We start from the raw sequence: 24,897 nt of genomic DNA on the forward strand, positions 1-24,897 counted from the left end.
ACAATACATTATATACCCTCTTCTGTTTGTTAGTGTTAGTTAGGATGGTATATCTTTTTTTATCTTTACTTTTCCTGTCCTTGTCTTTAAAATGGATTTCTCAAATTCAGCATAGAGTAAGGTCTATGCTGAATTGTCTTCTGGCTGCATTGTTTCTACTGATGTTTGCTGTCATTCTGTTTTTTGTTTACCCAGTCTTACAACCCATCTCTTCATTATAGTGTTCTTCCCATGTGCTTATAATTATTGATATAGTTGAGTTTAAGTCTACCATCTTGCTCTTGTCTTTATTCCTTTTTCTTTTCTTTTTTGCTTTATTTTAGATTATTTCTTTTTAGCTAGCTCCACTATTATTTTATTAGCTTTGCTTTGTTTTTTTTTTATTAGTGTAAACATTCACATATTTAATAGTACCTTTAAAATAAGCATTACTACATTTAAAATGGTTCCAAAATGAATCTATAAATTAGTGGTCCCCTTCAGTTTACAAGATACGACTTTAACTTATCAGAGTCTATCTTCAAATAATACTATACCATTTCACTCATAAGACACTTGTAATGGTATATTTCCATTTCCTCCTCCTAGCTTCTTTGCTTTTGTATTATGCATACAATTTATTTCTGTATATACAATACACCTAATACTAATTTGTTATCATTTTTGCTTTAAAGTGCAGATAATTATCTTTTTAAGAGATAAAAGGAGGAAATATTTTATCTGTATTTACCCATTTATGGAGCTTTTTATTCCTTCTTGTGGATCCAAATATCTTTTTAATATCATTTTTTTCCTGACTGAAAGACTTAGTTTAACACATTTTTCTGGTGTGCTAGTGAGAAATTATTTCTTCTTTCTATGCCCAAGATAGTCTTTATTTTTTCTTCATTTTAAATGGATATTTTTGCTTGGTTTAGAATACTAAGTGGACGAATTACCCTCCCCCGCTCCATACCAGTACTTTAAAGAAACCCCTAATTGTCTTCTGGCTGCATTGTTTCTACTGATGTTTGCTGTCATTCTGATTTTTGTTTCTGTGTCTTTTTTCATCACAGGTCTTCAGTAACTTGATTATGATGTGCCTCGGCATGGTTTTCTTCATGTTTCTTCTTTTTGTTTTTTTTCAAGCCTTTGTAGGTTTATAGATGTCATCACATTTGGAGATTTTTCAGCCATGATTTCTTCACATATTTCTTCTGTTCCTCCCCATTCTAGGATTCCAATTACACATATGTGACATCACTTGATATTGTCGCATAGATTATTGATGCTTTGTTCATTTTGCTCAGTCTTTTTTATCTTCAAAATTCATTCAGATAGTTTCTATTGCTATATATAATATTCTCTAATGTTTTCTTTTACAGGGCTGTTAATTTCATCCGGTGTACTTCCCACTTCAGCTATTATATTCATCTGTAGAGTTTCCATTTATGTGTTTTTATGTCTTCTGTCTCTCTCCTCATCATGCTCTAGAGCATATGGAGAATGCTTATAATAGTTGTCTTAATATCTTTGCCTGCCAGTTCCACCATTTCTTTTATCTCTGATTCTATTTCTATTGATTACTTAATTTCTTCTTGATTATGGGTAGTACTTTTTCTGCTTCTTTTAATGCTTGTTAATTTTTATTAACATTGTGAGTTTTACATGTTGATTGCTGGATTTTGTTGCATTCTTGTAACTAGTATTGAATTTTATGCTGGCACATAGTTGAGAGACACGGAATTGATTTGATACTTTCAAGTCTTTTTTTTTAAGGCTTTGTCACCTTTTGAGTAGTGTGCAGTCTAGACCAATTTTATCTAATTCCTGTGCCTTCTGTTGATTCTACCTCTACTCATTGCCCATTTATTAGGAGGCCTTCCCATATTTGATGATGGGAACAATAAACTATTTTTATGTGTGTGGTCTAGGGACTGTTCTGCCTGTTTCTTCCTTTCTTTCAATACTTTCCTCATATGCATGTGCAGATCACCGCTTAGTTGAAGACTCGATAGGACATCTGTGTAGATTCTCAAAAACGCTTTCTCTGTGTCTGTACCGTCCTCTTCAGGATTCTGTCCTACAAATCCAGCCACTTTTGCCTACCAAAAGCCTAAACTATGGTTCCTTAACTCAAAAGACTGTTGACCCTTATTGTGCTATGCCCTGAAAACCCTCTCTATGCAGGGAGCTTGGGTATACCTAGGACCTACTTCATTTGTTATTCTTCTCCCATGGAGCGTTCTCTCATACTGTCTGTTGTTCAGTGTCTGAAAACTACTCTTTCATATATTTTGTCTGTCTAGTTAAGCAAAGGAGTGAATCTGATACCTCATTTCCAGAAGCCAAAGTGTGAGATGCTAAATTTCTATATAGAATATTTTATATTGCAGCAATGTCAGCTACTCTTGTCTAATTGCACATCATCAGGAAAATCTAATCCACTCACAAGCACTCATGTGAGCTTGAATGCCATCAGCATATGCTTGGGCTCTCCAGATGAGAGTGAGAAATAGAGTACATGCATCCATCACCAATGAGGCAGAAGACTAAATCAGGTTACTATTTTCTCAACATAAATCCAACTGTGTTAACTCTTTCTGAAAAACTTCAGGAGCATTGCCTTACCCATAGGATAAAGTCCAAGTTTGTTGCTATGGCAGTTGAAGTCATTCATAAGTTTTCCTATACAGTGTCATCTCCCTCCATACCTTTTATCTGTGCACATTTTGTACTCTAATGGTGACCTATTACCACCAAAATATATCCTAAGTTTGCATTCTTCTCTGTAGCTCTAATACCATCACCCTAGGATAAAACTAGACTCCAGAATTAGCCTATTAACTGGTCACTGGGGTTCTGGTACAAAAAGTACTCTCCTAATCCATTTCCCAACTTGTATACAGAATGATCCCTTAAAACTCCAGATCTTACTTTGCCATATTCCTGTTTAAAATCTTGACAATAGCTTCTTCTTTCACAAAATTCTGAAGATGGACCATAAGTCCATGTATAATCTACCCCTGCTTCTTGCTCCATTCTCATGTTATGTGACTTTCCCCCTTGTTTACTATGTACCACACTCTTGGGCCACCTTTTAGTTCCTCCAAACAAGCCAAATTCCATCCTGCTTTAGGGTCTTTACAGATATGACTCCTTCTGTTTAGAATGTTCTTCCTCGCTGTCTTCCTTTGGATAAATGTGTGCTCATCCTTTAGATGTCACCTTAAATGCAAGCCTACTCCTTTTCTGATCTCTAATTGTGCTACATATTTTTTCTTTTACAGCACCCATCATAATTTATAATTAAATATATGTGGCCCTATATGGTTGATTTTGTTTTTTCCTAATAGATCATAGCTATTTGCAACATACACATTTCTGTCACCAGAATGTGAGCAACTCAAAGGCAGGTGCTGGATTGTATTTGTGTTAATATCTCTGGTCCTTTCATAGTGCCTAGCATGGAGAAAGTGCTTACTGAGTGTTTACTGAATTCCTAAGATTTAAGGTCCTATAGGTTTGAATCAAGGTTATCAAGTCCTAGCTTACAGGTGTTTTGTTAGGATTGCATGGTATTACAAATAATTAAATGCCAACATTAACATTATGGAAATATTATGTAAGAATCTGAGTTGCTATCTTCTCTAAAACAGCAACAACAACTAAAATGTGGAGGTCTTACGACACTGGACCAAATTCCTGCATAGAATTTGCCTGTCCTGAGTCCTGGCTATCCTCTTGAGATAGGACAGTGGCTCTGTGATTCCCAGTCCCTAAAGGACACATTTTTTTCCCACTGAATTAGCCTCCTGACTGCTATAGACATCTGAGTTGTGACCCTTGTGCTAGTGAAAAGCTTAACATAGGATTCCGTTGTATCTTTTTTCCCCTCACAGATAGTTTGGCACTGATAACCAGTATTTACCATAGGCTGAACTTTCACTCTGATGATCAAAGGATCTGCATATTAAAATCATTACGAGTTGAGAAATGTTAAAAGATTGACAACTTCCTGAGAGAAATATTATTTCAGTCTAAATTGAAAAGAAAAAAAAGAATTTATAAGGAAGAATCTCTGCTAATAAACAGGAAGAATTATCTCTGGAAAGTTACAAAATAGCTTTGGAAGCAAAGAACAAACAGATCTGATAAGAATAGTTGCCCTCTCAGGTCAAACTTTGTCTATTGACTGGACCTGGCATAGCAAGTTGTTGACTAAAGTTATCTCGAATCAAGCATGATGGCTTTTAGTGTTTCCTGCTTCTTGGTCTCATGAAGTTAGAAAATGATGTTCCTGGACATGCTTCCACTGTTCCAACTGTTAAAACATCACAGGAAATTCCTGTAGTAGAAAGTGGCATTCTTTCCATTGCCTTCATAAGCTCTCAAAAAGACAAAATGTGATATTCTTTGTAGGGTGAGAGATAACTTTGAAGTTCTTCCTCTTTCTCTGGATAAGTGCATGCTAATAATCCTTCAGACATCAGCCTAATGCCAGTTTAATATATATATATATATATATATATATATACATATACATATATATAATAGTATATATATATAATAGTATTCCTAAATACATATAATATTCATTATAACTTTTAATTAAATATTTGTGAGATTTTGTAATAAATGATACTTTCTCCCATTAGGTTGTGGGAGAGGCCAGAGTTGAAATTTCTTGGTTGTATCATTGTATCACTTGCTGACTGTGTGAATTTGGGAGTTTCTTAACCTCCCTTTTAGCCTCACTTTTCTTATTTGTAACAATATATCTCTAGCAATAACATTATTGTTTTTGATGGGTTATGAGGAGTAAAAAACATATATAAAATGTCTGGCTCCAAACCAATGCTATGGCAGCCAGTCACAATGTATTTTAGTATGTTGACTATTTTCTTTCTCAGTCACTTTGCAATTGATACAGCCTCTTTCCTTTGTGTTTTACCTCTGATAAGATGGGTCTAAGTGCCGTTGAGTTCTCTCAACACGTGAGAAAGATTAGAGGTGCTGACATATCTACTCTAAATGTGGTAAAACTGGTAATAAGGGATCCCTGGGTGGCGCAGCGGTTTGGCGCCTGCCTTTGGCCCAGGGCGCGATCCCGGAGACCCGGGATCGAATCCCACGTCAGGCTCCCAGTGCATGGAGCCTGCTTCTCCCTCTGCCTGCGTCTCTGCCTCTCTCTCTCTCTCTCTCTCTCTCTCTCTCTCTCTGTATGACTATCATAAAAAAAAAAAAACTGGTAATAAGATCGGTAATTGCTCACAATCACCAGCAAAATTAATAAATTTCAGAACAAGGGGAAAATAATGTGTAGGCTCTACTTTCTAATCCACTCCTCAGTCCCTCAGTTCAGAAATCATCATCATCACCATCATCATCATGATCATGTTCCAGGCTCTGTGGGAGGTCCTGGCCACAAATAGAAAGAAGTTGGTAAGACCCTGAGGGGCTCACAGCTCAGTTCACAGTAGTGTACATGCTGGTGCCTTTGTTGTGATGGGTTTCACCTCTAGATTTCTTCTAGGGCCACTTCAGTGGAGAAGCCACAGTTAGAACACATTGTGCATCATATTATGAACAAAACAATATAAATACCTAAGGATCACCTAAAAGGCTTTAATTTAACACATAGTAGATATAGCAGTGTGACTGATTTTCAGATGATATCAAAGTTATTTTTAAATGGTCAGGGTTTCATATCCAGTTTTATTTGAACAAACAACAGTTTTTAAATGTTTGTCTAGGGGCGCGTGGATGGCTCAGGTTGAGTGTTTGCCTTCAGCCCAGGTCACCATCTCAAAGTCCTGGGATCAAGCCCCGCCTCAGGCTCCCCACTTGGTGAGGAGTCTGTTTCTCCCTCTGCCCCTCCACGCCACTTGTATTCTCTCTCAAATAAATTTTTAAAAATTAAGAAAATTCTGTCTAGTTGACCAAAATACATTATTGATAATTTCATATTCATTTGAAAAGAATAGGAATATGAAGTTACATACAAGATAAAATCTCAAATAATTGAATGAATGGTTTTAATTAAGTTTACTATACTACGTGAAAGGTGAATTATGAGCATCTTGAAATGAATAGTGAACAACTTTGTCCATGGGGAAAGATTCTCTAATGACACTGAGTGAGGATTCTGATGAGATAATTTCAGGATAATTTTAACATTTTTATTCTTTTCACTTCAAAGTATTTAATCTTACATTTAGTCTAGAATAAAACAGGCATGTTGTATCTTTGATTTTGCAACTTTGATAATATGAGGCATGAAATACAAACTGTTACTTAGAGGAATCATTTTTGAAATGCATTTTTGGTTAATCTGGTTTTAACTTTGTAATCAAAATAAAAGTTTCAGGGCAGCCCGGGTGGCTCAGGGGTTTAGTGCCGCCTTCAGCCGAGGGCGTGATCCTGGAGACCCGGGTTCGAGTCCCATTTCAGGCTCCCTGCATGGAGCCTGCTTCTCCCTCTGTCTGTGTCTCCGCCTCTCTCTCTCCTGTGTGTGTGTGTGTCTCTCATGAATAAATAAATAAAATCTTTTTTAAAAAATAAATTTTCAGCTCTTAACTGAAGAAAGGAGAAACAGGCAGGAAAGACTATTGTGCTAGAGCACAAGAAGTCTTTATCGGTTTCTTATGAGAGTAGATTCTTCACACAAGGGTAACCCTTTATTTTATATTTACTCAAGTCTCTTCACTTCCTGCTCAGTCAGCATTGCAATTTGTTTACTTGTCACCATAAACCAATTAGTTGCCAAAAAGCTGTCAGTATTTTTTTTTTTCAAATGTAATATGTTGCGTGTACAAGCTTCGGGAAAGTTACATAAAGATCCACTTTGGTCACTCATTAGGGTGCTCATTCTTGAGATCCTCGCTTGTTACTCTTTTTTTTTTTTTTTTTTTTTTAACAGATCCTTTCCTCTCTAACTTAGTGAGTGTTTCAGTTTTCATTCAAAGACTCAGAGCCTTCTTTTAGAAGCTGTAATTTAGGTAATGGCCAAAGGAGAATGCTGATGTTTTCCAAGGAAACAGATTCTTCTGCACAGGGCAGGCAAGTCTGCCTGTCTTGCTTTCCTTCCTTCTTCCTTCCTTCCTTCCTTTCTTTCTTTCTCTTCTTTCTTTCTTTCTTTCTTTCTTTCTTTCTTTCTTTCTTTCTTTCTCTTTCTTTCTTTCTTTCTTTTTCTTTCTTCTCTCTTCTTCTTTCCTTCTTTCTTTCAGATTTTATTTATTTATTCAAGAGAGACATAGACAGAAGCAGAGACATAGGCAGAGGGAGAAGCAGGTTTCCTGCAGTGAGCCCTATGTGGGACTCTATCCCACTACCCTGGGATCACAACCTGAGCCAAAGGCAGACACTCAACCACTGAGCCACCCAAGTGCCCTGCAAGTCTCTTTCGAAAGGGAGTTCACATTTTTGAGGTTTATGAGAATTATTATATCAGCCACTATAGTTTGTTTGGAGTACTTATCATATATTCAAAGAAGTGTCTGTAGAAAGCCAAAATATTCAGACAAAAAGTGAAACATATCATTGCCCACATTATGTCAAGCATTAGAATGCTTTGGAAAAACCCAAAAGACTAAGTTTTCATGTAGAGAATTTGGCAACTAGATGCAAAAAACAATCTCTGGTGTTTTTATAAATGCGTTTATCTCTCTTTCTCTCCCCTTATCTATTTATTTCTATTTTGTTCAGAGTTGGCTTGCTAGTCGACAGCTAAATATTATAAAATTAATTTTGTGTCATAATGCAACACACATATATAAGTGAAAATATAAAGAAAATAAAAGAATAATATTAAGATTCACTCTGAAACAAAACTTTAAAGTTAATTGACCAAATCAGCTACAAAATCTTATTGAAGAACAAAATTTGCTCAATGGTGCATCATTACAAACAGTTCGGTGCATGTGAGCTACAGTTTCTGAGATTTTGGCCTGAAATTGAAATGCTTAGTGATAGAAAGTATTTAAGTGATTAGGTATAGCTGTAGATATTTTATTTCCATGTTTAAAAATATATTCCTACAGTGACGCCTGTGTGGCTCAGGGGTTGAGCCTCTGCCTTTGGCCCAGGGCATGATCCTGGAGTCCCAGAAAAAGTCCCAAATTTTGCGTCTCTCTCTGCCTGTGTCTCTGCCTCTCTCTCTGTGTCTCTCATGAATAAATAAATAAAATCTTAAATATATATATATATATATATAAATGACTAAAGGAATGTATATATAAATACATGACTAAAGGAAATGCTCTTCCAAGTATTTTTACAAATCGTGATTTGTGCAGTCTGTTGAATGGTTACTCATCTTCGCCCTGTGTACTAGTGAGGTATCTCCCAGGCACACCTGGGGAGGGGTACAACTGGTATTGGTTTGGCAACACCAAGCTACAACCTATCTTTTATGTCAGGTGCTGCGAATTTATGGATGAAAGGCCAGCATGAGACTTCCACACTGAGTGGCATCTTTCCTGGCCAGAACTCAGATTTCTAACCATCTCCTAACTAAAGCATAGCCAAGAATTTGAAAAAGCAACAAGGCTTCTGGGCAACCAAAATAGATGTTAAAAAACAAACAAACATGAATGGAAGCTCAGGGTCTTTACCCATATGTCTATGGGTATTGTATATGGTAAAGTACCATATACAATAATGTAGACCTTCATTTTGAATTGGTTTACTTAGACTGCACATAATTCTAACATTTGTGGTTGTTCATAAAACCTCACAGTAGATTAGAAGTAATGGCTTAGAAAGAGATTAGAGTTTTATTTCTCATCTTCTGTTTAAAGAGTCTGGGGAAGTATAACATATATCTGAAGTGATTGAAAAATATCTTAGACACTTAAACAAGTAAACCCCTGGCTATCTGGAAAATGTAATGATTCAAAATGACTCATTCCTTTGTGTCTGGATAAGTGAGGTTTTCTGCACAATTTTAGTTCATTGTGGTGTCTAAATTCTATGAGAGAGTTTTATTTCATCCAAGTACAAATAAAATGATGAGCACTTTCCAAGGCCAAGGCCTTCCCTCAATCTAAGCTACTGGAAACAAATTTTAATGTTCGAATCATGAAGAGCCATGAAATAACCATAACAACAGTGACTAACATTGTCTACCAACCATGTGCCAAGAACTTTACATATATTATGACTAATCTCCACAATAACTTTCTTTTTTTTTTTTTTCACAATAACCTTCAATGGGAGGAATTTCGCCCATCTCACAGATATAAAACTAAGGGTGAGTGGTAAAGAATATTTCCCAAATTTAAAGCCAGGCCATTCTGGCTTTAAAGCCAGCATTATTTCTATGGCTATCTTTTCCTTCTAGCTGATGAGAGTAGGTATCCAAATCTTTGGTGGGCTCAAGGATTAATTACCAGAGAAGTAGGATTGCTGTCAAGGTTGGATCTTTGACTAGTTAGATCAAGCAGCCACAGAGGCAAGGACTGAGTCCTGCCTTAGGCCTATCATACTGTCTCAACCTCCCACCATCCATCTCTCAAATACCTACATTTGCAAAAAAGGAATCTGGATCCTCATGTAGCTGGCTCAGTATATGGTTAATTGATTTCCACCCTGCCCCAAATAGTTTAAACCATAGAGGAAGGCTATCGGCCAGGGTGAATGTCAGGCAAGAAGTGGATGCTGTATTTTGATGCAGAGAGCATGCTAAAATGAACAGAAGACTTGTCACACCATGAAGGGCACTCTATCTTAAATAGATAGGGCTTGCATCTCATTTCCAAAATAAAATTTAATTTTCCCCACCAATTTGTATTTACCGTTCTCAGGTTTAGGAGATTAGGGGCAATGATCAGGTGACCAGTGGAAGTGGTGGGAGCATCTTAAACAATCGCTTATAGATGACTACTGGCTGTGGGGGAGTGTAAGAACAAATAAATACACAGTAGAGGAAGGGGGGATAATGTTGCAATTGTTGTTCCCTGTGCAAACAGCCCAGCTGGAGTACAAAGTCCACGAACCTTATCTCCTCCCACATTTGAAACAGAACCAGGATGTGACATTTTGGAGGTTCTTCCCTCTAGCCTTACTCTGCTGAATTCTTGATGTAGTTATCTGGAAGCCTAATAAGTAGGTTAAATGGTTGTTTGCTATTCCATTGTATGATTTTAGGAACATAGGACTCTTGCCCGTGCTGCCTCACTCAGTCTTGCCAAATTGGCTCATTAAAACACCTGAAATTTCACAGTTAATCCTTCATTGTTTTTCCTCAAGCCAAAGATTAAGTGCTAATGCAAATACTCCTGGGAAGGGTAGTTCATCGACCTATTATCAGTTATATATACCTTAGTTGGAATGAGTTTGATTACTAATCTACACACCAAAAAAATCAATGTAAAATTCACTTTGTAATCCATAAATTATCAGATAAATATGAAATTATCTGAACACATTTAAAAATTTATAATGGAGATGTAACAATTTGAACACATTTCAATTGAAGAATCAACTTTACCTCATGTCTAATATCTATCAAGTGTTCATTATATGCTAGATACTATTCAAAGATTTCATGAAAACAAACCGACATAGGGTAGGTATGATTCTTATTCTCATTTTCAGGTGAGAGACATGAGGCACAAAGAGGTTAGGTAACTTTTCAAAAGTCACGCAGCTAGTAAGTGTAAGCCATGATTTGCACTAAACGGTCTACTTCCAGAACTTGCACTGTAAACCACTTTCTTACTCAATTGCCCCCTTCAAAGATATTACGGCTGGAACATATTGGAGAAAGAGGATTTGAGTCATGTAAGGTCCAAAGTTTTTTAAAACTGTTATTATACCAATATCTATTGCAATGTGGATACAATTTTCTTCTATCAGCTCCTAAGAGAACTCCACTGTGCTTGTTGTGGTCTGAACATCAGCATAATGGAAATAATAAGAATGATGTCAACAATAGGTACTTATTGTCATGTGGCTGATGTGGTCACTTTTATCTTTGTGATCTTGGCCATTATTGTCATCATCATTGTTGTGGTTTATTGAAGGCTTACCATGTTCCAGGATTCATATTTTATACACTACCTAAACAGTCTCATTTTAATACTCAAAGCAACCTTATAGGGTGGGTATGACCTTATTTATTTATTTATTTATTTATTTATTTATTTATTTATTTCCATTCACATTTTATAGATGAAAAGACTAAAGGTCAGAGATGTTAAGCTCCTAGAACCAGAAGTGATGCAACTAGAAATTGAACCTAACTCTGCCTTCAAAGCTTATGTTCTCAACCATTTCACTTTGTCCAAAATTTTAATAATACTTCTACTACGATGACCACCACCACTACCACAAAATACCACTTATTAAGTGTGCTTTATCTGTAGGGCTAGCCCTCTGTCAGGCTAGTCCTATGTCACTACTTTAAGCTGTGGTTTATGGGCTACATCCAGTCAGCTGCCTGTTTTTGTAAATAAAGTTTTACTGAGACATAGCCATACTCATTCACTTAGACATTGTCTGTGACTGCATTTGTACTAAAAGATAGAGAGTTGAGTAGTTACAATGGAGATCCCAAAGCCAATCATACTTATTATCTGCCTTCTCACAGAGAATTTTGTGGACAAAAAAAAAAAAAAAAAAAAGAATTTTGTGGACACCCTTGCTTTAAGCCACTTGGCAATGTGTATGTGCTAGTGTTCTCATTTTACAGATGAACATACTGGAATTTAGAAAGACTAGGTAATTTGCCTATCCAAGTGTTAAAGAGCAAGAACCCAGTGAAAACCTGAAGTCTAGATGACTCCAGAATTTGTTCATTTTCCTCTCTGAAACTTACAAAGGCAATAATTTTCATAATTACCTGTTGAAGGAAAGATTTCTCTAACATGTCGCTAATGATCTGGTTTTAAATATCTGACACTGGTGTTAGAGTTGTACATTTTCCGCTGCCAGAGGAATATTAAATTACTCTTACCTTCTGAGAATTTGCTGTATCTAATTCCTTGAGGATGGATGCTTATGGGCTTGTCTGCCTTATTCTTAAAGTGAACTTTTATGATGTCTCCAACTTCAGCATATAGAGTAGGCCCAAGAAGTCCTATGGAAACAAGGATTTATAATATATCTGTGTTCATGACTATCATAGGTGAAGCTGCTAAGCACAGAGATATGCAGAGAATCCCATGAATGACAGCTGTCGTTCCTCCGGGTCCTAAGGCTGGCCTGTTTGTCTTCATTCTAGAAGGCTTTGCCAGTTCATCATCTCTACATTGCATGTGGTCAGGTCAGGACAGGAAGGTAAAAATGCTTGGATTGGGCCCAAAGCAAGTCAAGAGAGAGGAGGAGTTCTGACCAATGTCTACCTCCTTCTGACCCCTGTCATTTCTTGGAGATTATTGCCTTCAGTCAAGAAAAGAAAGGTGTTTATTTTCAATTATGTGGGGTGACTTGAGGAAAGGCAGCTGACTCCCTGATGTGGGAGATTTCAGAGACTCAATGAAGTGAGGGAGAAAATCCCATGGTACTCTGGCCCTGAAGCAAGTTCACAGTCCCTGATGCAAGAGTGAACTTGATGTATCCAAAAAACAGTAAGAAAAACAATGCAGGCAGAGTGAGAAGACATGAAGGAGGGGCTCATGTGAGGCTTTATGGGCCATAGTGAGGACTTTCAATTTTCTTCTAGGTGAAGTGGGAAATCACCGGGGCTTTGTATAGCAGACAGACACGGTCTGATGTGTTTTAAAAGCTCATTCTGAAAAAAAGGTAAATCCTAGCTGCTGTGTAGAAAACAGTCTGTGTAGTGATGGGAGGTGGAAACAGGAGCAGGTGGTACAGACAAGCCAGCATGCGCAGCAGTGAAGTAAGTGGTGAGAAGAGGTTGAATTCTGGACATTTTGAAGGTAGAGTCAGCTGGATTTGCTGATGGGTTGGACGTGACATGTGAGAGAAGGAAATCAAGGATGACCCTGAGGTTTTTTAATCTGAGCAATGGGGTAAACAATGTTATCAGTTACTTCAATGTGGAATACACTGGGACAGCAGTTTAGAGGTGCAGAAATCAAGAATGAAGTTTCACTTACTACAGGACACGTATTGTGCTAAATCCTGGGGCCACATGGATAAATAAGACATTGTTCCTCTCCTTAAAGAGCACTCACTAGTTGGGGATAAATATATGGTAGGAGCTACCACGGAGCTACCACTATGTGGGCATAGTGCATACCAGGGCCATTTCAGAGATTGGGATTAGCTTGTACAAAGGGCCTGTGGCACTATAAAACTTGGCTTATTAAGAAAACTGACAGATGGCCACAGTGAAGGTGAAGTTTAACAGATAAGATAGAGAGGCAGAAAGTGAGGCTGAAGGCATGATCAGAGGCCCCATCATGTAGGGCCTTCTAGACCTTTTAGAGTTTTGCCTCTAAGAGTATCTGGAAGCCATTAAAGAGTTTTTAGCAGAGGTGAGACATGGATTTGGGTTTTAAATCTCTGGCTGCATTGGTGGAGGATAAGCTGGGAAGAGCTCAGAGTGGATACAGAGAGAATAGATAAAAGGCTCCAGGGGGCAATGGTGGTGACTTAGTGTAAGGTTATAGTAATGGAAGTGACAAGAACATACTAGAGATCTACTAGGAGATCAAACTGTCAGGATTTGATGGATGGGATACGGGTGGAGGATGAGGGAGACCAAGTTGCCATGGATGGCTGGTGATGTTCTGGCTGGGGGGCTGGGTGTAGGAGGGTACCATTCTCTGAAATGATGACACTGCAGGAGAGTTTTGTTTGGTGGATATCAGAGGCAGAGTAATGGCTCCCCAGAATGTCCACATCGTAATTCCTGGGATCTGTGAATACACTACCTGGCATGGCCAAAGGGGCTCTGCAGATGTGACGACTAAGGTAAGGATGTTGGATGGGAGAGTTTCCTAGATTATTATCCAGGGTTGGGGGACAATGTAATCAAGGACCCTTATAAACAGATGGGGGAGAAGCCCTCTTTCTCTACTCCTATCTTCTACCTGCAGTTTTTTTCCTTTCCCTGAACTCCCAGTCCTAGAGTTTATACTGATCTTGTGCCTGGAGCTTTTGTTTGTTTTTGTGTTAGCTCTGCACAGGACTGGGGAGGTCACAGTGTTCAATTCTCATTTTAGAGATAGTTACAAAACCTGGGATGTGGAGGCAGGGAGGGTGGCTTGTTCAAGGTCAGTCAATCACTGCGTGGCATTGCTGGGGTTAGGACTCCGGTCTCTGGACTCTTGAACCAAAGCTTTCTCTACCATCTTGCACAGAGCAAGTTCAGAACCACCCCCTTTCCTGAAATGGTTCCAATTTCTACACCATTTTTGACTCCTGGCCACATCTAACTCCACTAGCTGACCTCTCTCTTCTGGCTGTTACCCTTAGTTCTACCTCCTAATGGAAGCCCCTGCTGGCTATTCCCAGTGGGGATGCCTGAGAGCCCAAAAGAGTGCTGACTCTGTTGTCACTGTGTGCACTGCATTTAGTTGCCATGGTGGCCTTGCTCAGGTGATTTGTTTGTTGGCATCACATGGCTACAAATGCCCGGTGCCCAGGATAAGTCTCCTAAGTTATTTAACCTAATAAGACCTCTTGCTGCAATGAATCGTTTGAAGCATTTATTTGCCTCTCCTTTCTGTTCCTTTGGAATTAGGGCAAAACAAAGGGATGTTTTCATAAATACAAACCAATTACCTTCCCACATGTGGGCAAACACATGCCTGAATGTTGCCTGAGCTTCATCAGCCTCTATCAGCCAGATGGCCTGGGACCCTCCCCACCCCTCCTCTGTGCCAGGCACTGCAGCCAGGGAAGGAGTTGCCTATCTTGAGGCCCCAGGAAGGTAGCACAGTGTGTACCCAATTTCATGCAGTTTTGGAGTTGAAAAGGACAACATGAAGTCAGCTAATCCAATCCCCTGTGTTCAGGTGAATAACGCATTACAGAAAACAGGGCAGCCCATTGTTGTAGCTATTTTAAAACCCCTCAGGGGCAAACATTTCATAACCTTCCTTGAGGAAATTCAGAAAGTCAACACTAGTCATTTCAAAGCCCCAGACAGGATTCTTAAAATAAGCCCAGCCCCTCCACCTGTCCACATGTGTGCAAACCTCCCCAGACAGGCACATTCAGACCCCTAGTCCTATAAGTTCACCCCTACTCTCGTTACAGTGACTTCTGGGCTCATACTGCAGAAGTGTCACATGACTTGTTTGGGGTTCAGCTAGAATCACACAATCCAGTAGGGGAGCAAGAAATAGGGGAAAGGTGCCAATGACCTAGAACCAGGCTGGGGAACGGAGCAAGTCACAGAGTCAATGGCAGTGTTTCAACCTGGAGCTTCTTAGGCTTTACCTCAGATTTGACTCACTGTTTCAGCTACTGTAGTGATACAAAGATGAATAAAATACTACCCTTGCCTTTCAGGGATTCATAGTTAAGTAACTTTGGGAGTTCAGGAGGAAGCTGCTTAAAAATGGTATTAAAATGCCTCAGAGTTCACATAAAACAAATGTGTTATGAGATACACAGGAGTTGACAGGTGATTTTTAAGGACACAGGGCTTAAACATAAATTTATGACCAAGGTCTACTTCTAATTAATGAGACTAAAGCTGGAAATTTCTACAAAAGGTAATCATCTCAAAGGATTTTTTTAAAGATTTTATTTATTTATTCATGAGAGACACACACAAAGAGAGAGAGAAAGAGAGGCAGAGGGAGAAGCAGGCTCCATGCAGGGAGCCTAATGTGGGACTCCATCCGGGGTCTCCAGGATCATGCCCTGGGCTGAAGGTGGCGATAAACTGCTGAGCCACCTGGCTGCCCTCAAAGGATTTTGATTACAGTGGCTCTCCTCTCTAAAAACTATCAACAATTCCTTCCTGTTCAGAAAATAGTCTCCAGCCTGGCACTGGCCTTTCCAGCACTTATGGTACTCAGCACAGTGCCTTACACAGCCCAGACATTGAAATTCAGTTAACTTGGTCAAAGCCACAAAAGGTAAGGCTCTCAAACACCTGCCCAATTCCTCTATTTCCCAGGCCTAATGAATATGCTTCCCAGTTCATTTTCCCTTTACCTACCTACAATTTAATTTAATGAAATAGTTAAGTATCTGTTGTACATACTAAGCTTGGAGCTGGAGCTATGAAAATGAAGAGACTCTGTTTCAGAGGACAGGAGATCCTTCAACTTTCTGCCCACAACTACAAACTCTATTTTAGTAGTAACCTTACTGTCTGTTGCCTTATTGGCTCCTGTGAAGTATCCCTTCTACCTCAAGCTAATTCAGCCCAAACTCTGAATCATATCACTTCTTATTTCTTCTGAGTCTGGTTTTAGCAATTATTCTTCCTCAGATGTCATTAGCCTCCCCTTTTCTGTCAGATATCTTAGGTCACTGTATTCTTGTTTGTAAAACTCCAAAGTATTCTTAAGCCCCTCATTCCCTTCCAGAACTACCCTGTCTCTCCTCACATGTGGAGCCACGTTTCAGAAAGGAGTTACCTATAAGTTACCCCTGCTTCCATTTTCCCCATTCACTTCCATTCACCAAGGGAGGTGGCCCTGGGGAAAGTGGGTAAAGAGAATTTCAAGAAGAGGGATCACTAAATGTCTTAGTAATGTCAAGTGGGAAAAGAACTGGAAAGAAACCGGTGGTTCTGGCATCTCAGGGTCATGGGTGCCCTCTTTTGAGAGTGAGTTTAGTGGATTTCTATTAGTGAGGATTAGAGAGGGAATATATGGAGAGGAAACAATATTACAGAGAACAGAGTGGGCTGCTCATATAAGAAAGGCAAGACAGAGGAAAGGCAGGTGATGTCAAGGGGAGATTTTCTTCTACACGGGGGTTGATTTGAACATAGTCGTTGAGCTTTAACTGAAGGGAAGGCTCCAGCCAAAGACTGAAGATAAAGGGAGATCAGAGGAGGCAGGATGGAACAGTTTGCACAGAAAGGTAGAAGGATGAATCTGGGTGTGTTGACCAGTCTTCACTCGGTTAGTATGGAAGGATGAGTGATTACTGATCAGGGGACCCAATGGAGGAAGTTCTCTCTTCATGGCCTCTATCATTCCTGTGAAATATGGTATCGTATTTAAGAACCCGAAAGTCCATTTGACCTACATTCTTTGATTAAAGAAGAGATGAGGAAAGGAGTTCTGGGTTGCTCAGTCTGTTAAGCATCTGACTTGGCCTCAGGTCATGATGTCAGGGTCCTGGGATGGAGCTCCACATCAGGCTCCGGGCTCAAGGCTCTGGACAGCTTCACACTTAGTGGGGAGTCTGCTTTGCCCTTTTCCTCTGCCCCTCCCCTCACTCATACTTTGTCTTTCTCTCAAATAAAAAAAGAGATGAAGAAAAGGGAGATATTTTTCTTTGAAAATGATAGCTGTTGTATACCTCACACTAAATAAAACAGGAGAAGAGATGGGAAAAACAGATGCAAAAGAGCCAGCCCTATATGGTTCCTTGGAATGAATCCAGAGAGCTGGATAGAAGCAATAGATCATTTGTTAGGGTTCATCTACATTCAGTAAACTATACCAGAAGCTCCAGGAAGGCAGGATACGTCTCTACCTTGTCCATTGTGGCATCCATAGTGCCTTCTTTAATGCCCAGCCCATAGCAGGTGCTCAATAATAGTTGGTTTGGTGAATGAATAAAATTCAAACAAAGGTTTTGTTTAGATTTTTGATCAGTGTTAAAAATAGCCAGCTTCATGGGCATGTTACCTCATGGGCCAGACAGACCCCCTGGTGTAATGTTTTGCTGATACTATTTTGAAATTCTCAAAAATATGAATCTAAGGCCACACATTTTCATTTTTCTTTAATTTAAATTCAATTTGCCAACATATAACACCAGTGTTTACCACATCATGTACCCTCCCCAATGCCCATCACCCAGTTACCCCATCCTCCCACCCACCACCCCTCCAACAACCCTCAGTTTGTTTCCCAGAGTTAAGAGTCTCTCATGATTTGTCACAGTTTCATTTTTCACTGGGCCCCACAAATTATGCAGCCCATATTGGTTAAAGACAACAAAAGCACACATTACTAAAAAATGTCGCTAAACAGTTATTTCAGATATCCAAGAATATCAAATTATCATAGAGATTTATCTTTAAAATTAAATAATGTACTTCAGGCTTACCTGAAATTTTGGATCGTGGCTTTTCTTTCTGAAAATATGGTTCATACTCTCTGTAGACAATTTTCTTAAAGGAAGTATTTGAGCTAGAAATAAAGTACAGAAATTAATTTGAAAGTCGTATATGACATCTACATCTCACATCACAAAATGAATGGATTTCTCGTATCCTCAGATAGGTAGTAGGAATAATGGTATTTTAATTGTATTTCAGAAACCAGGGTTTTACAAATATGCATAATAGGTGGGGTTAAAAATGATTACTGATCTCTTCAAGAATATTCTGTTGTGATAATCAGTCTTTCCCAAATTTAGTCTGTCCACTAATCCTGTTACTCAGAATCTATTTTCTAAAAAAGAACCCAAGATTATTGTGTGAACCCAAACTTTAGGCTTAGATCGTAAATGACTAAAAATATAACCAAATCCTTTATGAATAAATACATGGTCTGTTTTTTTACCTGATGAACCACATACAGTTTTGAATTATTGGGGAACATTATAAAGAACCACTGATTTGGTGGACTCTATTTCTAATTGGGAAGTTGGAGAGGGCCAATGGAGTTAAAGCCCTGGGGATTCATACTGGAAATGAACAAACAAATGAAAAAGGCAAGTCTTGGAAAATGCAAGTCACTTGTCCAGAGGAGAAACAAGGGATAAACGGCACAGCCAAGTCACAAAGAGGTGAAACCACTGCGTTCATGGTAAAGAATTCACAGAAAAGGAAGCAGGTAGAGTAGAACCCTAGAACCCTAGAGAGAAAAAAAACATGTTTTTATTTGCAATATCTGTTGCTACGTACATATAAGTGACTCAATAATTTTCCTTAGAAAAGTTTTCAAAAACATTTATGTCAGACTTGGGATAAGAATGATAGATACGTCCCACCTCTGAAAGGCATTCTCCTGCTAATATTGGATGAAGTAAGGGGAAGGATCTTTGTTTTGTGCTAAAGTAGACTTTGACAAAGAATGGAGTGGTATATGTTGATCTCCTTATAGTGAGTATCATTCTGCTGTAGATGCAGGACACTTGATCACCAGTTCTTAGTTTAGGCAGTTAGATTTACAGGTTATATTTTTTCACAAGAAAGTACCAGAGAGAAATGGCATGATTTGAGGTTCAAAAATACTGACAGTTGGTCTAGGTTATCATTTTATGGTTTTGGATCAATAATTGACACTGGAAGTATGAGAATTCTGGAAACTCGACCACAGGGTGAGGGGATCAAATAACCAGTCATGGTTCCCTCTGGACTCCCCACGTGAGTTAGGCTTTTGCCCTGCGTGGTTCTGCTTCCAGAATTCTGCTTGTTATTTTTAGAGTTAACTACAGAAGAACAAACTCCCAAGCATAAGCACAGAGTACTCCAGCAAAGACAACAAGCAGGTTAATGTCTGCCCATGAGCAAAAGAGATTAATGTTGGAAAGCCTGTGATTTTCTTTGGGGTTTTGGCAGTTCTCTAAGGGTGTGGGTGTGATCTAGATCATCAACTCGAAAGACAATATTTAAAATGATGTTTTTTAAAAAAGGATTTCTCCTCAAAGTAACCCAGTTACAAAGCAATTCTTTAAGGGGCTTAATGTTATACACTACAAGACTCTTAAAATATTGCATTATTTCTGGCTGATTGCTTTGGTTTTGTAATCATAAAAGAGGAACTTGTCTTTCACAATCATTTAAACTGTGATATTAAGTTTAAAAAAAATGAGTCATACTGAGAGGTTTACCAATGAAAAAATTTAAATATAACCAACTGGAAATAGTGAGTAAGTCCTATAATTTATCTAATTTCTGGGAAGTCTTATTTTTATCCTTTCAATTAGGAAAAATAGTTTTCAGTTCAAAAATAGAGTTTTATTATTTAAGCCACCTTTTAGTTACATATGTCTGTTAATAGTGGCCTTTCCAAACTAGCCAGGGTAGACTATATCCCATGGACTAAGAATGCGAAAAAAAATGAAGAGTCACATGAAGCAGAAGAAAAGGTAAAAGAACAAAAATGTTGCATGTTTATGGACTGATGGTGGTTTGAACGTCATTTGTAAGAATACAACAAAATTATGGCAATTTGGCAATTGTTATTGAACAATCTGCTTAAATAAAAGACAATGCATACATCCTTAGTTTTGGAAGATGAAGCTATGTGGAGAAAGAATAAATAATATGTAACTGGAAGTTCTATAAAAAATACTAGGCTACTAAAATCTGGAATGGGACTTTGCAGGAAGGGCTAATGAGGGGGCTGGTGCCTGGTGCTTTAGAATCAATCAATGAACTAACAATCAATCACACCAACAAAACTGTATTAACAAACCCTTCAAACAGCATCTAGACAACAAAACTTCCTGTCTAACACACTGTATTATTAGAAATAAGAATAGCAGTTTTGTTTTAAAATGAGTAATATAGAGTTTTAAATGAGCAACATGGTACCCCCCCCCCCTTTTTAAGCCACGGAATTGCAAAGGGAAAGCTCCCCAAAAGCTCACTCGGACACGGGACCTGCCTCACCTGGGGTTGGTGGGCTCGGGGCGGTAGTTCCAGCTGATGCCCTGAGCAGCCACGTAGAACTGCCTGAGCCGCGCCGCTCCGGCCCCCCAGCGGCCCCAGCTCCCCCAGCCCGCGCAGCCGGCGCCCAGCAGCACCAGGACCCAGAGGCGCGCGCAGCCTGGGGCCATGGCTCGGCTCGGGCTCCTGGGACCGCGGACCGGCCCCGCCGCAGTGCGCCCGGAGGCTGCGGGGGCGGTGTCCTCCTGCCCTTCTGCCCCTCCGGGTGCCGGGGCCGCGCAGCCTCCCGCCGTCGTCCCCACCAGCGCCCTTCCAGGCCGGGGGTGGCGAGGTCACCGCCCCCGACGGAGCAGGTAAGGGCAGAGCGAGCCGACGAGTGAATGTTTCACGCAGGTGGAGACAGCCCCGAGTGCAGAGGCTCCGGCCGCTGGCGCCGCAGTGCGCGGGCTTCCTGAGCCGCGGGCCAGACCGCTCCTGCGCTTCCACCTGCTGAGGCCGCTGGGGCAACAGCCCTCACCACCCACCGTAAAAACCAACAGGGCGAAGTTCACGCTTGCAAGACCCTCTGCAATCCCCAGTGCAATGTCACCCCATGCCCGCAACTACATCAGTTTCCCTTGGTCTGGGGGAAAGGGTACTCTGCCCGTTAGGGGCACGGAAACATTAGACTCCGGGGAGGAAGCAGGGAGATGAGCACCAGAACGGGGCCTGCAGGCCTGGACCACTTTACTGATTTCTACCCACGCACTGTTCTGTCTTGATGAGGGTCTGTGGCCACAAAAGTAGCAGAGCAGAGACAATCAGCAGAGCAGACTCAGTTGCACTTACTGCTGTGCGGGCTTGGGTAAGTGACTCAACCTCTTTAGGGCTCAGTTTTGACATCTGCACAAGAGGGGGATATGAATTTTTCCCAGATGCAGTTGTTGGGAGGATAAAAGGATATTGTGAGGTGTTTAATTCCAGAGCACACAACACATGTGTATTACTATGATTATGCTTTTCTTGTGTTTCTTGGAGGATCTGGCTGTTTCACACTGCCTCAAGATCTTATTATGCTATTGATAGAAAATCTGAGAATATATTGTCTGAAGCATCATTATAACTGTTCAAGATTCCCTGAATCAGGGCAGCCCGGGTGGCTCAGCGGTTTAGCGCCGCCTTCAGCCCAGGGCATGATCCTGGAGACTGGGGATCGAGTCCCACGTCGGGCTCCCTGCATGGAGCCTGCTTCTCCCTCTCCCCTGTGTCTGTGCCTCTCTCTCTGTGTGTGTCTCTCATGGATAAATAAATAAAATCTTAAAAAAAAAAAAAAAGATTCCCTGAATCTGCATTCCTCCAAGCTCCTGTCTTATGGTTTGTATCAATTGATTTGAAACATTATCTGGCACTTCACATGAGGTCTCCATGATGTTAGGCTCCTCCACACTCACTCCTCCCATACACAGTCTTCTGTTTCTTCCTTTGCTGATGTCACTCTGTGGACTTAGAATATCCATCTCTTCCTCTTAACTGAACACTGCTTCAGTTCAATCAGAGTCCTACCCATCTCCTTAATTCTGGACTCAAATAGACTATTTCCATTTTATAGATTACAACACTATTAAAATATAATACTCGCATTAATTACCCTCTATTACTTTGTGTCAGTGTTTATTGTTTCCTCAATTGGATTATAAACTGTTCAAGAGCACGAACAGTGCCTTACTCTTTCTTCTCTATCTATAATAGTTTGAAGCAATCTATAATTGGTTTGAAAGCTGATAAACCATCAGAATTCCCTGGGAAAGCTTTTACAAATTATAGATCCTGACTCAGGACATAGGACTGTTAACTATTGTCCTTTAATACCCAGCCTAGTGATAAGCAGTCAGAGATGCTATTGACGTTGTATCAGAGAAACTTTTTAGTTATTTTTTAAATTTTTATTTATTTATTTTAAAAGATTTTATTTATTTATTCATGAGAGACACACAGAGAGAGGCAGAAACAGAGGCAGAGGGAGAAGCAGGCTTCCCACGGGGAGCCTGATGCGAGACTCTATCCCAGAACTCTGGGATCATGCCCTGAGCTGAAGGCAGATGCTCAACCACTAAGCCACCCGGGTGCTACTGGAGAAACTTTTTATTTTTATTTATTTGTTTATTTATTTATTCATGAGAGACAGAGAGAGAGAGAGAGGCAGAGACACAGGCAGAGGGAGAAGCAGGCTCCATGCAGGGAGCCCGATGTGGGACTCCATCCTGGGGCTGCAGGATCACACCCTGGGCTGAAGGCAGGCGTCAAACCGCTGAGCCACCCAGGGATTCCCTAAGGAGAAACTTTTTAAAAGCAATGTGTTCCTAAATCCCAAGGTTACTACCAAAGGTCTTGCAAAATTACCATAACTCTTAGACTGTTTTATCATTTTTATTTACATATTTACCCACATGTTATTCATTCTACATGACATGTTTATTGCAAGACGAAGGTATTGTTTGGCTGTCTATTTTTGCACCAGTTCCAGATAACTACTATGTAACTTTCAACAATCTACATATTAAACATGTGATTTAATAAATAACATCTGTTCTTCAGGTGATGAAGATTTTTTTCTGCTTTTCTGATTTTATTTCTTCTCTGGTTCTGTGTAGGGGCCAGAGGTATAGTATATATTTGCTGACTGATTGAAGGGTTAAGTTGTAATCAAGACAACAGTAATTATGCATTACATTGATGTAAAAAAAAAAAAACGATGTACACAGACATTATTGAACAAAACACCAAATAATAAAGCATGGCATTTGGGAAGAATCTTTTAAATCGCACATTTAAATTTTGGTCTTGAGGTTCTTTTGAGGAGAGTGACCAGTGGAGGGAAGGTGACAGTGCCTTCCTATCTTGATTCTTCGTCTTCTGCACTCTGGTGCCACCCAGAGGCTTCTCTGGAAGCCTTGCAGCAAGGGTGCAATACGCTTCATAAGCAGCAAACACTGGAGACCCCAGAAGATCTTATAGAAATTCCCTCAAGTCACAGATACCACCTGCCTTCCAACAAATTAGAGAACGCCTTCCTCCAATCCAAAAATAAAGAGGCATTTTTATTTTTCCACAGTTTGGTCTTCTGGTAAGTCAGATGCTTCAGTCTCTAATTAATTAGTCTGTCAAGAAAGTACAGCTGGGCAAAGCCCACAGACCACTGCAGACATTCAGTCCTGGCGTCTGAGACTTAAGGAAGAGGTGGAGCAGGAAAGGGTGAGGGGGTGGAGAGTTTGGACTTGTGGCACAATCCCTCTGCTCTCATCCAGAACTAATCTAAAGGAAACTCCATGTCTTTTTTTTTTTTTTTTTTCCTTACAAGTATTACCAGAAAACTGCAGCTAATATGCTACAGTGTAACTCAAGTCTGGCAGGAAAACTGGTGTTCAAAAATAGGATCCTGTGGAGGTTGAGTGTGGAGACCAGCAGGACAGGTCTCTGAAAATGAGACGAAAGAAATTAAAATAACTATATTTTCCTTAAAAGTAAGCAAGCTAGCTAGCTAGTTCTCAGCATATCTGTCCCTTGAGGATCAATATAATCCCTTCTAGCATCTGGGCTACTTTCCTTAGGAAACCCAGCTATCACTGAGCTTTTTGGAGGAGAGAATGCACCAGATTATTTTTGTTTTCCCAGCAAGTCACATAGGGGATTAGCTCCATAAAAGTTCATAAAAATTTTTTCCAGTAGTATGACTTCTGGTTACCAAGCAAGGACTATGGTGTTGTTAATACCTTCAAGCAGCCATTAATGGGGATGTCATACACCCTGAAATAATTATATCTTATTAGAACATTTCTATCCTGGAGGAAATGGAAATCCTCAAATAAACTTACTTTCTATTATCAGTCTACTGACATATCTTGTCCCCTGCTGCCAACACAATTTCCTTCAAGGCTTAAAAACTTAATACATGCTTAAAATCTAACTCATAATTATATGATGAAACATCAAGTTCTAATATTCCTTCTCTTTACCCTACTGGTCCATCTCCTTCAAAAATATCTTCATAGGTAACTTACCTTAAGGGGTTGGGTCAAATGCAGCATTCGTAAAAACTCCATATGTTCCCAGGTGGCTAAAGAACAGAAATACAAAGATGACCTGCCATACAGTGCTTGATCCTTGACCACAGTCCAGCACATACTTTCCGCAGAGACTGTGGATTACCACCCCACCCTGGAATTCTGCTTTAAAGGGAAACAAAAACAAATGCCTAAGAAATTTCT

The 24,897-nt window shown here is 39.7% G+C and overlaps 2 protein-coding genes across 4 annotated transcripts in view; both read right to left on the reverse strand.

The window, feature by feature from the left end:
• F5 (coagulation factor V) overlaps positions 1-21,052 on the reverse strand; it is a 71,002-nt gene extending 49,950 nt beyond the window's left edge. Inside the window, 3 exon segments of the mRNA XM_041752793.1 lie at positions 11,939-12,061; positions 18,142-18,224; positions 20,657-21,052. Of these exon segments, the coding sequence (XP_041608727.1) occupies positions 11,939-12,061; positions 18,142-18,224; positions 20,657-20,823 (373 nt within the window). The 5' untranslated portion in view covers positions 20,824-21,052.
• A 1,994-nt stretch (positions 21,053-23,046) lies between these two features.
• Positions 23,047-24,897, reverse strand: part of LOC121489576 (selectin P) — a 39,266-nt gene continuing 37,415 nt past the window's right edge. For all 3 annotated transcript variants that reach the window (XM_041752782.1, XM_041752772.1, XM_041752763.1), the window contains 2 exons: positions 24,691-24,746; positions 23,047-24,106 (listed from right to left, as the gene is read on the reverse strand). In XM_041752782.1, coding sequence (XP_041608716.1) covers positions 24,692-24,746 — 55 coding nt within the window. In that variant the 3' untranslated portion in view covers positions 23,047-24,106; position 24,691. The remainder of the gene's footprint in view (positions 24,107-24,690; positions 24,747-24,897) is intronic.

The sequence above is a fragment of the Vulpes lagopus genome, chromosome 1 (genome assembly GCF_018345385.1).
Source record: "Vulpes lagopus strain Blue_001 chromosome 1, ASM1834538v1, whole genome shotgun sequence".
In the NCBI taxonomy this organism is placed as follows: Eukaryota; Metazoa; Chordata; class Mammalia; order Carnivora; family Canidae; genus Vulpes; species Vulpes lagopus.